The sequence below is a fragment of the Phocoena phocoena genome, chromosome 19 (genome assembly GCF_963924675.1).
Source record: "Phocoena phocoena chromosome 19, mPhoPho1.1, whole genome shotgun sequence".
In the NCBI taxonomy this organism is placed as follows: domain Eukaryota; kingdom Metazoa; phylum Chordata; class Mammalia; order Artiodactyla; family Phocoenidae; genus Phocoena; species Phocoena phocoena.
Genome location: NC_089237.1, coordinates 28,621,724 through 28,636,586, shown reverse-complemented (window position 1 = coordinate 28,636,586; position 14,863 = coordinate 28,621,724). Strand labels below are relative to the sequence as shown.

The window sequence follows — 14,863 nt, the reverse complement described above, 5'->3', positions numbered from 1 at the left end:
TTTTTTTTTTTGCGGTACGCAGGCCTCTCACCGCTGTGGCCTCTCCCGCCGCGGAGCACAGGCTCCAGACGCGCAGGCTCAGTGGCCATGGCTCACGGGCCCAGCCGCTCCGCGGCATGTGGGATCCTCCTGGACCCGGGCACGAACCCATGTCCCCTGCATCGGCAGGCGGACTCTCAACCACTGCAGCACCAGGGAAGCCCCCAGTCTATTTTTTTTATGCCATGAATTCACCATACTTTTCTGTATCCAAGTTTTACTTTACTTCTAGCCCATTTGAAAACTAATTTTAAACTTTGCTTTTGAAAAGGAAGTGAATATTTCTAGTATTTCTTCTATATGTCAGGCACTGTGCTAAGCACCTGGTATGATCCACTTGTTGGTAATTGTTCTTTGTGTGCAGTAAACTTATTTGAACCTTATATCGTTAATAAAACAGGCTTACCATATTTTACTTTGAAACACTCTAAAAATAATAACTAACTTTTGCCTAGTCCTTTACAGTTTAGAACTGCTTTCATATTTATTATCTTTGTTCGTTTGTTCATCTATTTAACAAATATTGAACGCTTGCTGTATGTCAGGCACAATATGTCAGGCCCTGATGAGTAAGAGATGACTGGACGTTATCCCTGCCTGAAGAACTGGGGGGGTGGTAGACTTGTAAACTCCTAACTAGAGCACTCCTGGGAGTTAAATATTATTAATAAGATATTCATCTCCTTGTCATTTAAGACAAGGGGTTCAGAGAGGTTAACTTATATGCCTAAAAGTACATAATCAATTAATAGCAGAGCTTTTGTTTCCACTCAAGCCCTTGTGTCTCCACAATCTGAGCACTTTGTACATATGACTCCACTAGTCATTATGTATTTGAAAGCATCATTTACATGATGTTTTACATCTCAAATTGTTATTAATTTAGTATTTTCTGTACAACCAGTCCAAATTACGGTGAGTAGAGTATTTGTCAAATCCACTGAATTTGCTCGATGGATTAAAATGAGATTCTGCAGTTATGATAGCCTCAGCCTCCTCAAATGGATCAGTTTCAAGTGTTTAAGTGGAGAGCTTTGTTTGAACTTCCTTCTGACTTAGTAAGTGCTCCATGCTTTCTTCCTTTTGTGGCGTATTTTTCCCTTACAGAGAAAAAGAGAGACCAGTAGTTCTGTCCTTTGGCAAATGAGAAGGCAGCTTCTTCTGGAGTTGATGGGCATTCTTCCCACAGTAAGAAGTACCCGCATTGTGGAAGAAGCTGATGTGGAGATGGAGCCCAATGTGTCTGTGTATTCGGGGCTGAAAGAAGAGCATGTTGTGAAAGCCAGTGCACTCTTACGTCTGTACTGTGCTTTGATGGGGATCGCTGGACTCAAGTATTCAATAATTTGATATTTTACCTTTTTGTCATTTTACTTTCTTGTTTCTAATCCCAAGAAAGTGAGCCACAGGCCTTTTATTCAGAGGATTTGGGTTTTCTATTGGGCTTAGGTAGTGAGCTCGCCTATATCAAGAATGAAGGCCTCAGGCAAACATTCCTAGCTGGGATTTATCCATCTATTTTGGTCTGATTGTAAATAGAATTATGTAAATATGGGAGGAGCAAGAGCAGTTTAAGAAACCTATGACTCTGCCATAGCTTGACATGACTATCCTGAGTGGTCTGTGAGTTATCCTTTACCTAGCCCATGCAGCTAGTTGAAGTAAATGTGTTCTGTGTTTACTTTTACAACTGAGATCATAGATTGTTTAAAATTGATATGATGCGATTATTAAGCACGAGATTTCTTAGTCACTGACTACATCCTTTTGAATACTGTCCTCAACTGTTATACATGTAGTCCTCACTTTGCATGTCTCTGTTAACTTGAGTTTCAGTTACCACACTTTAGTTAAGTAACACTGCTCCCTCAACAACTAATGTATCAGTTACCATGATACATTAACCAAATTATTGTATAAAGTGCAAACTTTGCTGAGAGCTTTTTAAGCCACAAATCACTGTGTAAATAAAAGAGGCACATCACGAGCAGTGACCAATCACATCATTTCTTTTAAAATCTTTCAGTAACTAGTCAACGTACAAGTATTACTCAGTTCATGAACAGACAGCAAAGTGAGTGGTAGAATCATCTCCTTGTCTCTCAGTGAATAAACCCATGTGATATTTTACAGAAATGGATAATTGAAAGAGGGAATTGGCCAATAAAAATGAAAGTGTAGCAAAGAAAGTAGTTAACGCTGGAAGTGACATTTGAGCCAAACGTAAATAGAAGAACAGCTGACTGTGAGGATGTTGGCAGTGCTGCCGTTTGAGAGACCCTAGATACGTAGCCAGGTGAGCTTAGTGAAGGCGAACTTGAGGAAAGTCATTGTGACAAAAGGGATGAAGACCCAGAGGACTGATGCTGACAAAAATCTTCACGTTAAAGGAACTCTCAGATATTTCATGACTGGAATACAAAGGGTAAAATATTAGAAGCTGATCCAAACTTAGAAGGGGGTATGATAATTCATCAAGGCTTAGAGAAGATGCTCACTCCATATTATAAGTTATACAATGAGAAGATGGCAAGGGCTGTTCAAACTACTCTTGATAAATCTTTTACAAAGAAAACACTTTAATTCCCAATGTTTCTAATATATCCAATTATAGAATGCTGTATAAATATTAGTTTTACTATTTAAAAAAATTTCCCTATTCATTGTAACCAACAGAGTTTTTAATGTCCTGACAAAAATTTTAAAAGTTGTGGAACAGCTGTAATTTTCCCCATTGATTATTAAGATCTTGATGCAGTTTCAGCTTGCATCATTATTTTTATGGTCCCACACTACTGTGCAAAGTGGGGACTACCTGTATTTGTGTCTGAGGAAAAACACTAGTTGTGAATTCAACAGTTTTGCTTTTGACGTCTTAAGATATTAAAGATTTTATAAGTAGTGAGGTACATTATAAAGCTTAAGATTTGTATCTGAAAGGTTAAACTGTTGAGAAGTCCCTTCTTTCTCTCAACTGAAAAAAGCAAAACCTAATAATGTATTCCTTTTTTAGACCAACTGAGGAAGAAGCTGAGCAATTACTGCAGTTGATGACAAGCCGTCCTCCTGCCACACCAGCTGGGGTTCGCTTTGTTTCACTTTCCTTTTGTATGCTCCTGGCCTTTTCTACACTTGTCAGGTACCCAGCTATATAACTGTACTATTTTCTCAAGGTCTGCTTTTGTTTATTTATTAAAACACATGTATAAAATTAATTAGGAGCTTACTACAAAATGGTCTAAGATAGGGACGTTGGTATTATTTAATAAAAGGATATCAGTAGCATCTCCTATATGCCAGTTATTTTATTTGTCTTTATCAAAGTTTCATGTACACATTGTTTAAAGGAGTCAAAAGAGTTCTTCAAGATTCGAGGCAAATTGTAGTCCTTATTCCCCCCCTCTCCCTGTTTCCCCTTCCCCAGAAGCAGCTTCTTTCAGTTCTTTCAGCTGATTCTTTTGGTTTTTACTACCACATCTTTATTAACATGTTTGTATTCGCTACATCCTGATTTTTCGTTTTAGGAGTATTTGTTGACTTCCCACTATGAGAATAAGGAATTAGTTCTCTCTTTTCTCTCTGTCCTCAACATATCTACACATCCTTTCTATCTTTCCATTCTCCCAGTACAGTTATTATTTTGCTTTGACCAATACATAGTTGTTTATGTTACACTATTGGAAGCGCAACCAAGCAGTAGATGATTACTTTTCTTTTGCAAAACTTGTTTCTCCATTAATAATTATCCTGTGTTTTTGTTCTTTGTTTTTCATTTGCTCTGTATTTTGTGTGCTTACATTAATGCGATCTCAAACTCTCTGCCAATCTAAACCTCCTCTCAAGATGTTCAGACTCATTAGATATTCTGCCAGTTTCATTTTCTTGAGGAAATCTCTCCTGGAACATTTTGACCTCCCATCTGAACTGGCTACCTCTGCACCTGGTACACAGCTCTCATCTGGGAATTGCTCTTCACTATTATTTTGGGGACTTGCTTCAGCTGTCCTTTGTTGGGTCTTCTGTTTCCTGCATCTTATGTCTCCATCTTTTTACTTTTTTCTTTTATTTAGTTATTTATTTGGCTGTGCCGGGTCTTAGTTGAGGCACTCGGGATCTTCCTTGTGGCATGCGGTATCTTTAGTTGCAGCATGTGGGATCTTTAGTTGTGGCATGTGAGATCTTTTAGTTGTAGCATATGGGGTCTAGTTCCCTGACCAAGGATCAAACTGGGCCCCCTGCATTGGGAGCGTGGAGTCTTAACCACCGGATTACCAGGGAAGTCCCTCCATCTTTTTTAATTTGCTCCCTCATTTTGCTTCTTTAGAATGGGTATGTGAGAGGTAAATTATTTTAAGACTGGGTATGTCTGAAAATGTCTTTATTCTGCTTTGACACTTGATTGATAGTTTGATGGGGTATAGAATTCTAAGTTGGAAATAATTCCCTTTGAGGGTTTTGAAAGTCTTGCTCTATTGTCTTCTAACTTCCAATGTTACTGTTGAGAAATCTAATGACATTCTGATTCCTGGTCCTTTTTGCGGCTTGTTCTTTTTAAATATGGAGTCATGTAGGATTAGCCTTTTGTCCCTAGGGTTTCTTGTTTTGTTTTGTTTTGTTTTGTTTTGCGGTACGCGGGCCTCTCACTGTTGTGGCCTCTCCCACTGCGGAGCACAGGCTCCGGACGCGCAGGCCCAGCGGCCATGGCCCATGGGCCCAGCTGCTCCGTGGCATGTGAGATCCTCCCGGACCGGGGCACGAACCCGCGTCCCCTGCATCGGCAGGCGGACTCCCAACCACTGCGCCACTGGGGAAGCCCTGTTTCTTTTTTATACTGTCTACTGCTTCATCGTGGCATGGTTTCTCTGATATTAAAATGATTGAAGGGGTTTTATTTGTTCTGTTTCTTTTCTCTAAGTTTCTTTTTTTCTGCCTTTTTTTGTTCTATATTTTTCAAGTTAGAAGCTTTTTTTCAGGTTTGGTAATTCTTGATTGTCTGTTCATATTTAAGAGTGGGAAGCTAAAAAGCAGGTTAGAACTTCTGAATGCATAGATGGGAAACTCTTGGGCTTTTCAGAGTCTTAGAGAAGACTGTTGTCTTGCTTGGGGAGTGGAGGCCTTTAAATAAAGTGAGGGTTAAGGGCTGGGATGTCTCAGACTGCAGTATAAGCATTCACATAATTCTTCTACTTTCAGAAAGGTGCTCTAGATATCCCTGATTGTCCGTCAGTTCAGAGACACCCTCTTTTACTATATCCAGAGAATAGATCTCTAGTCTCCTCTCTACTGGGGGATGGGTATTCATCTAGGTGTGTAGAATGGAGGTGATTTGGAGGTCTACTGCTCATATAGACTGTCTATATTTAGTCTCTGTCTTCATTCTCACTCCCAGAACTGCCTGGAGTTGTCAGTTTCTGAGGCCTTTGGGGATTCTGTGGTGTAAGTGGTAGATTGGTTTTCCCACCTGTCAGTTTAGTATTCTGCTTTCTCGGGTCTGCTAAGTCAGTTATCACTCATCTGTATTGGCTCTGTCTTCCAGTATTTTGTGTTGTTGTCCCTCATCATCATCCTATGCATTTATGCCTTGTAAGAAAATCCCTTTAATGTAGTTTGAATTGTGTGTTTCAGGAAGGTATGAAATTAAGTATGTGAAATGAAGTACTTTCTTTTCTCTTTACCTGAAGTAGTTTCTTGCTTTTTTTAAAAATTTATTTTATTAAATTATAGTTGATTTACAATGTTGTGTTAGTTTCTGTGTATAGCAAAGTGATTCAGTTTTATATATATATATATATATATACATATATATATATATATATATAAAACCTGAAGTAATTTCTAAGCATTGTCTCTAATCCTCATTACTTCTGTAAGGTGGGTATTTTTATCTTTATATTATACGTAGGAGAGCTAAAGTTCAAAAAGATTATTTAAATTTCTTGTTCAGGGTCACACTAACAGTGATTAGCAGAGATGGGATTCCCACTCAGATCTGACAGGCTCTAAAGCTGTAATCTTTCTACTACATAACACTGTCTTTTATTAGTGGAATGTTTAGGTGTGGTTGAGAGTGACCTTTTTAATTTTCTTAGCTTTGGGTAGCAGGCTTTGTAGTTGCTTTTCGTTTTACCTGTTTACACTGCAATGAAGTAGAAGGAGATCAATGAAAATTATTTTTACAAACCAAAATTATTCCCTTTAAACAAGTCATTCTTGTTGGTGTGTTTTTATAACCATTTTTCATATCTGATGAGCCCCTGGCTGTTTCTTTTTACTTTTGAATAGTGATCACTTTTTTCTCTGTCATTTTGAGTTCTGCTCAAAATGCTTCTATAAACTAAATTTCATTTTCCAGGTAAAAGATGGTCTGAGTTATTACTGTCCTTGTACTCAGTTTGTGACTTTTTGATGATTAAGTTTTAACACTAGATTTTTTTCTATATAAGTATCAGCTGTTAGTATGTACAGTTATCCTAACATTTTAATCCCAAAGGACCTTTGTTTTTCCAAGGAATGTGAGGACATTTACTCTCTCCAACCTTCAAATGCAGTAACTGAGACTTTGAGAGGGTTTGACTATTCATATTCATAGAGAAAAGTAAAGGTTCTCATTCTTCTTCTGTAGAACTGCTTCATATCTCAATGACAATTAATGTCCAATTCAACAAGCCATTATTTTGAGGAAAAAATAATTTCTACCAAAAATAATTCCAGAATGATTTTTTATTCTTATGCTAGTATATCTGACTTAAACCAGTGACTTCTGATATGTTTTATATAGTACGCCTGAACAGGAGCAGCTAATGGTAGTGTGGCTAAGTTGGATGATAAAAGAAGAAGCTTATTTTGAAAGGTAAGACGACTTTTTGTTTCAGTTAGCTGAGTAAGTTTTTCTTATCCCTTTCTTTGGAAATTCATATTTTCTTTTCTGTTTCAACAGTACTTCAGGCGTCTCTGCTTCTTTTGGGGAGATGTTATTGTTGGTTGCTATGTACTTTCATAGCAACCAACTTAGTGCTATCATTGACTTGGTCTGTTCTACTTTGGGGATGAAGGTAATTTCCTTTTATCTTCTTTCTAAAGACAGTGTTTCTAAGCTGGACATTTTCTTGTAATGTTAAGTAAATAGATTGTTTTCATTTTGAAATAATTTTAGTTGTTTAATAGTTTGAAACTATCAAGAGCTCTTAGAAAAAAATACATTATGAAAACACTATTCACAAGAATAATAGGTGTTCTATGTAGAAAACTTAGAAAACACAATAAAGAAGGGAAAGATATAATTCCATGTTCAGAGATATCAGGTACTGTTAATAGTCTGGTATCTGTTCTTTCTTTAAATTGATATACATATTTTGTAATTTTAATGAATTTACCAATATATGATAAGCACTTCCTCATATCCATAAATATTCTAATACAATATAATATTTTTTTTTTTTTTTTTTTTTGCGGTACGTGGGCCTCTCACTGTTGTGGCTTCTCCCGTTGCGGAGTACAGGCTCCGGACGCGCAGGCTCAGTGGCCATGGCTCACGGGCCTAGCCGCTTTGCAGCATGTGGGATCTCCCGGACTGGGGCACAAACCCGTGTCCCCTACATCGGCAGGCGGACTCTCAACCACTACGCCACCAGGGAAGCCCTAATTTTTAATGGCTGCATTGTAGTTCATCATATGGACTGATCATTATATTCTTAATGGATCTTTTCTTATTTGCCATGTAGATTTTCCAGTTTCTGAATAATGCTTAGATGAATATCCTTATGTATGTAAATATATGCACAGGCACTCATACATGTATATCTTCAAACACTTTTTGGATTATTAGGATGAAGTTCTAGAAAGCAGTACTAAGTAGAAGTATGGTGATGTTAAGCTGTTTAATGTGTATTGCCATATTATCTTCCAGAGAGATTATACCAGTTTAACTGTTCTCATTAGTGAATGAGAGTGCCTATTTTCCTAAACTCTCACCATCACTGGCCATTACCATTCTTTTTAATCTTTGCAAATATGGTGAAAAATCGTCTTACTTATTTTGCATTTCTTTGATTACTAGTAAAACTATGGTTATTATTTTTTATAGTTACAGTTTATGTGGAAGTTTTTTTGGGTAGTTTTAAAAAATCTATGTGTTTTAGCTGGTTTATTTCTTTTGTGAAAGGCTTATTGACGTCCCAGTTTTTCTATAGGGATTTTTATTGATTTATTTTTCCTTTTACTGATTCAGAAGGGCTCTTTATATGTAAATGATATGCCCTTATGCCTTATATAGCATATTGGGTTGGCCAAAAAGTTCTTTCAGGATTTTCTATAACATCTTATGGAAAAACCCAAAGGAACTTTTTGGCCAACCCAATATTTCGTTGATTTCAAGACATATTTTACCCAATATTGAAACTGGGATTCATTTTGCAGTTGATGTGTAATGTTAATGTGGTAGTGTTTCACCTCTTTTTTTCTTGAAAAGCTACTATTAAATCTGTGGTGCATCTTATAATCCTTATTGTCTTTAAAAGTGGAGAAGTACAGGGCTTCCCTGGTGGCGCAGTGGTTGAGAGTCCGCCTGCCGATGCAGGGGACGCGGGTTCTTGCCCCAGTCCGGGAAGATCCCACATGCCGCGAAGCGGCTGGGCCCATGAGCCATGGCCCCTGAGCCTGCACATCCGGAACCTGTGCTCCGCAACAGGAGAGGCCACAACAGTGAGAGGCCTGCATACCGCAAAAAAAAAAAAAAAATAAGTGGAGAAGTACAATATAATATGTCGCAGTTGATTTTTCCCAGTCTTTTTTGCCATGTGAAAATTATTATTTTCAATATGTGCAATACATTAAATATTTCTTTTGTGGTTCTTACTTTGTTTTTCTGCTTAGAAATGTTTTTCTTTCCTTAGGTTTATAGAAACGGTCACCTATATTTTCTTCTAGTGTTTTTGTGGCCTCATGTTTTAAATTTAAATTTTTAATACATTTGGAGTTGATTTTGGGTATGGTGTCATGTGCAAATCTTTATAGGTATTATCCAGAAAGATAGCTATCCTACCTCCATTTATTGAATAATCCACTTCTTCCCACTGACTTGAAATGCCAATAATGGTATATTTCCTAAGTACTTTTATATGTTGGTTCAGTTTCTGAGGAAAACCACACTTTAATGTTGGGTTTGAGAAGCTACTTCTAAAATAGAGTATTTGAACATTAATTTTATATATCACAGTCATTTTAGATAATAAATTTACCAGAGAAAATTGTGCTTTATATATTTTATTTTCACATGCTGTTGAAATTCTTTTGATTGTTTTAGATTGTAATTAAGCCAAGCTCCTTGAGCAGGATGAAGACTATCTTCACACAGGAAATTTTTACTGAGCAGGTACGTCTTTTAACTTTATTCTTAGGTACTTCTTTAACTTTCTTTTACAACATTCTTTGGGGAAAAACTTGTATGTTTCAGTTTAGGAGCATTATATAGTTTTTAAATTCCTTTTTAGTTTCCAGTCATGATTTATTTAATCTTAGAAACTTCTGTAAAGAATAATCCTATTTAAAATTTACTTTTAAAGCTATTTACTACATACAGAAGCATGTAATAAATAAATTTACATATTTTGGAGACTTTGAATAGATACTTAAGAATATAGTCTTAGGTATTGATGGTAGCTCACATAGGGTAATCAACTGGTATTGTCAGGAGAAAAATAACATAGAAACCTCTTTAAACCTTTTCAGCTGTGAGGTGCATGTCTAACTAGATGATAAGCTAGAGTCTAAATTTCTTATTCTAGTATTTACCTGTTCTTATTTAGTTTCAGCACTTTTGTCCATGGGTAATCCTAATGATATTTTATTTTTCCAGTGATGGAGACTATTCTTTTTTAAAAATTGAATTATAGGTGATTTACAATATTGTGTTAGTTTTAGATATATAGCAAATGATATGGTTATACATATGTATGTGTATATATCTATATTCTTTTTTATTCTTTTCCATTATAGTTCATTACAATATATTGAATATAGTTTTCTGTGCTATACAGTAAATCCTTATTGTTTATCTGTTTTATATATGATACTGTGTATCTGTTAATCTTATACTCTCAATTTATCCCTCCCCATCCTTCCCCTTTGGTAATCATAAGTTTGTTTTCTATGTCTATGAGTCTGTTTCTATTTTGTAAGTAAGTTCATTTGTACTGTTTTTCAGATTCCACATATAAGTGGTATCATACAATATTTTTCTTTCTCTAACTTACTTCACTTAGTTTGATAATTTCTAGGTCATTCCATGTTGATAAAAATGGCATTATTTCATTCTTTTTTATGGCAGAGTAATATTCCATCACACACACACACACACACACACACACACACACACACACACACACACCACATACACAATTTATCTGTTAATGGACACTTAGGTCACTTCCATGTCTTGGCTATTGTAAATAGTGTTGCCATGAACATTGGGGTGCGTGTATCTTTTTGAATTAGGGTTTTTGTCTTTGACGGAGACTATGCTCAAATTTAAAATTAATTCCTGGGACTTCCTTGGTGGCGTGGTGGTTAAGAATCCGCCTGCCAATGCAGGTTCGATCCCTGGTGCAGGAAGATCCCACGTGCTGCAGAGCAACTAAGCGCATGCACCACAGCTTCTGAGCCTGTGCTCTGGAGCCTGCAAGCCACAACTACTGAAGCCCACGTGCCTAGAGCCCCTGCTCTGCAATTAGAGAAGCCACTGTAGTGAGAAGCCCATGCACCACAACGAAGACCCAATGCAGCCAAAAATAAATAAATAATTTAATTAATTAAAAAAATAAAATAAAATTAGTTCCCAGGTTCATTTATTGATTTAAATCTCATAATACAAAAATATATATATCTTAAAAAATGAAATATTTGAAAATACTCATAGATCTGTAATTCTTGCTTCTTTTTTTTTTGGCGGTACGTGGGCCTCTCACTGTTGTGGCCTCTCCTGTTGCGGAGCACAGGCTCCGGATGTGCAGGCTCAGCGGCCATGGCTCACGGGCCCAGCCGCCCCACGGCATGTGGGATCTTCCCCGACCGGGGCACGCAGACTCTCAACCACTGTGCCACCAGGGAAGCCCAATTCTTGCTTCTTTTAGTTTAATTAATGTTCTTGGGAATTCCCTGGCCGTCCACTGGTTAGGTCTCTGCCTTTTCACTGCCAAGGGCATGGGTTCAATCCCTGGTCAGAGAACTAAGATCATGCAAGCTGTGTGGTGCAGCCAAAAAAAAAAAAATTCTCATTCCCTTACCAAACTCTGCCTTCTCCCATCAATGCACATACACTCCCACATAACAGTCACACATAGGATGTAGGAGACTCATAATTGAACTAACTGGAAGACACCTTTGGGGAGGGTGTCTGAAAGACAATTAGTGGTCTGTGCATGACACAATGAGAATAACAATAAAAATTCCTGTTTATATTTATGTGATACTTTATAAGTCACATATATTTTTCCAAAGAAATTTATTTCCCTCTCGCAAAAACCTTTTGAAGCAAGTAAGACAATATTGTCTTGTTTTGTAGATGTGAAAATAGACTCAGAAGATAAAATGACTTAGCTAAAGTCACTGAGCCCAGATTTTATGATTCCAAATTTTATATATTTTTTAATCTTACTCTAACCCCCATCAACATATCTGTGTTCAGAAGCAAATTTTAAAATGTAGAGAACTTTACAAATACCTAAATGTATGATGCTACCTCATCACTCAAAAATAATTAAATCACGTAATAATTGGTTTTTATCATTCCTTCCTGAGGACCACATTTGTATTAAGTTTTGACAGTCTACCTGGCTAATCCTCCCTCTTTCAGAATAATTTTATATTTGGTTCTGTCATATGTATTAATACTATTTTCCCCTTTTAGGTTGTCACAGCTCATGCAGTTCGTGTCCCTGTCACCAGCAACCTGAGTGCCAACATTACTGGATTTTTGCCTATTCATTGTATTTACCAGCTTCTGAGGAGTCGTTCCTTTACAAAGCACAAAGTATCAATAAAAGTATGACGTTACATTTATATTTCAACCTAAGTTAATGCTTTCTTCCCAGTTCTGTTTCAGTTTGTAGACCTTTGCTGTGGGTTTCGTGTGTGAAGTGTGTCTAGTTACTAGTCGTTTATATAGTTATAGTAATTAGGCTCTCAATTTCAGATTTTTTTTTTTAATTTTTTTTTTGCGGTACGTGGGCCTCTCACTATTGTGGCCTCTCCCATTGTGGAGCACAGGCTCCAGATGCGCAGGCTCAGCGGCCATGGCTCACGGGCCCAGCCGCTCCGTGGCATGTGGGATCTTCCCGGACCGGGGCACGAACCCGTGTCCCCTGCATCGGCAGGCGGACTCTCAACCACTGCGCCACCAGGGAAGCCCAATTTCAGATTTTTAAAACAGTATAACTGTTTAATTATTTACAAAATGTACACTAGTACCTTTTAAATTCTCAGTAATATCGTTTAGCTATTTCATTAAACCTTAGTAAAAATTGCCGTTTTCTGTACTTGGTTTTGTTCACCAAACTGAGAAAGTTGCTGGTTAGCCATGGCCAGTATTTGCACATTTGTCATAAGGACATCTAACATCTAACTTGAACATATTTTTGATATGTTTTCAATTTGTTATGTAGTTGGCTATACCAAACAGTTAAAAGGTCCTCTAAAGAAAAGGCTGAACCCCAGGAGGTAAAAGAAATCTGTTTGGACCATTTCTAAGAGGCAATTTTATTTATGAAGAACCATGAACAATATATACATTGATATATCACATTTAATTATCCTTATTATCATGATTTAGTGAAGTTATTTTCCATCTTGATTGTATCGTCTGCTTCTTTATATTTTTAGCAATATAATAGATAAGAATTAAGAGTCCAAATGCCCACCCAGCATATCTTCTTGGCCTCTATTTGTTTAGATAGTTAATCTCCCATAAGTGGTTGTCAGAGTCACTTTCTTAATCTGTCTGAGGGTTTGTTGTGAAGAGCTGTCCCTCTCGCTAAATTTCTTTCTGTTGTGGGGTCTTCTACAGCAACACATATGGTGCTCTAAATACTGATATAGAAGGGACTTAACAGTGTTTTTCCCACTACTTGAAAACTAATAGATTAAAAACCCGAAGTCCAAACTCAAAACTCATCATTTTAGGTTTATCTTCCACTTCACGGTATTCTCAACTTTAGGGTATAAAAATATTTCCTATTTTTAAATCAAAGACAGCTGTGAAACGGGATAATTAATGACTGCTAAAAGTTAATAGTTTCACTGATTCATAAATCATGTAAAATTATATGTGCTTTTAAAATTTTGCTTGCCTTTTCTTATTGCCATAATTGATTTGGTGCCTGCAACCTTCTTTTTTAGGACTGGATTTATAGACAGCTCTGTGAAACCTCCACTCCACTCCATCCTCAACTACTTCCTCTGATTGACGTGTACATAAATTCTATACTTACTCCTGCATCTAAATCTAATCCAGAAGCCACAAATCAGCCAGTCACAGAACAGGAGATACTCAATATTTTCCAAGGAGTCATTGGGGTAAAATAGTGGCTTTTCTACATTTATTAGCTTATTTTTCTTTTATTCTTTGGACTGACTCCATGTTTTTTCCCTGATTATTAGAGGAGAACAACTTCTAGGTGGTTTTGAATTTAAGATGGTATTCAGTTTTTTTAGATTACTTATAAATATTAAAAGAATGGTATTAGTTCCAAGTAGTTTGTTGAATAGGCACTTTTTGAGGAATTCTTTCAAGAGCTCCATTTTCCTTTTGTTTTTTTTTGGCCGCGCTGTGCCCCTTGCATTGGGAGTATGGAGTCTTAACAGCTGGACCTCCAGGGAAGTCCCAGGAGCTCCATTTTAAAGCTTAAGGAGTGCTGTGGAAGTTGTGTGTTTACCAACGGACTACATGACATTTCCACACATTCAACCAGCTTTATTTAGTTTCCTGGGGATCTAAGATCTACCTAGACTATTACTGGAAAACTTGAAGAAAATCTTTTATCTCCAAATATACTTAACTGTCCAATATCATTTTTAGGAATTATTTTCTTCGTGGTAATTTCAGATAATACTTGAGACTCCTGTAAAGCTTTTTGAGAAGCAGCCTGATGGGGCTGCTGTTGCCTTTTTTTCCCTATCTTCTTTTTTTTGTGGTACGTGGGCCTCTCACTATTGTGGCCTCTCGCGTTGCGGAGCACAGTCTCTGGACGTGCAGGCGCAGTGGCCATGGCTCATGGGCCCAGCTGCTCCGCGGCATGTGGGATCTTCCCGGACCGGGGCACGAACCCGTGTCCCTTGCATCGGCAGGCGGACTCTCAAACACTGTGCCACCAGGGAAGCCCTATCTTCTTTTTTTAAAAAAAAAAAACAGTAACTTTAAAAAAACTTTATTTATTTTTGGCTGCGTTGGGTCTTTGTTGCTGCACGTGGGCTTTCTCTAGTTGCAGTGCACGGGGGCTACTCTTCGTTGTGGTGCACGGGCTTCTCATTGCGGTGGCTTCTCTTGTTGCTGAGCACGGGCTCTAGGGCGCGTGGGCTCAGTAGTTGTGACACGTGGGCTCAGTAGTTGTGGTGCACGGGCTTAGTTGCTCCACGACATGTGGGATTGTCCCGGACCAGGGTTCAAACCCATGTCCCCTGCATTGGCAGGCGGATTCTTAACTACCGCACCACCAGGGAAGCCCCTTCCTATCTTAAAAACTGTTAAGCATGTTGCTTTTCATCTCCCAAGCCATCTCAAATTTAACTTAGACTTCAAGTTGTCTCTTTGAGTTTAATGTGAACACAGCAACAC

The 14,863-nt window shown here is 37.6% G+C and overlaps 1 protein-coding gene across 1 annotated transcript in view; it reads left to right on the top strand.

Annotated features, from left to right (window-relative positions):
- Window positions 1-14,863, top strand: part of INTS2 (integrator complex subunit 2) — a 48,217-nt gene that overhangs the window by 9,422 nt on the left and 23,932 nt on the right. Inside the window, exons 7-13 of the mRNA XM_065896894.1 lie at window positions 1,147-1,373; window positions 3,053-3,178; window positions 6,818-6,889; window positions 6,977-7,091; window positions 9,341-9,409; window positions 11,942-12,076; window positions 13,429-13,605. Of these exons, the coding sequence (XP_065752966.1) occupies window positions 1,147-1,373; window positions 3,053-3,178; window positions 6,818-6,889; window positions 6,977-7,091; window positions 9,341-9,409; window positions 11,942-12,076; window positions 13,429-13,605 (921 nt within the window). The remainder of the gene's footprint in view (window positions 1-1,146; window positions 1,374-3,052; window positions 3,179-6,817; window positions 6,890-6,976; window positions 7,092-9,340; window positions 9,410-11,941; window positions 12,077-13,428; window positions 13,606-14,863) is intronic.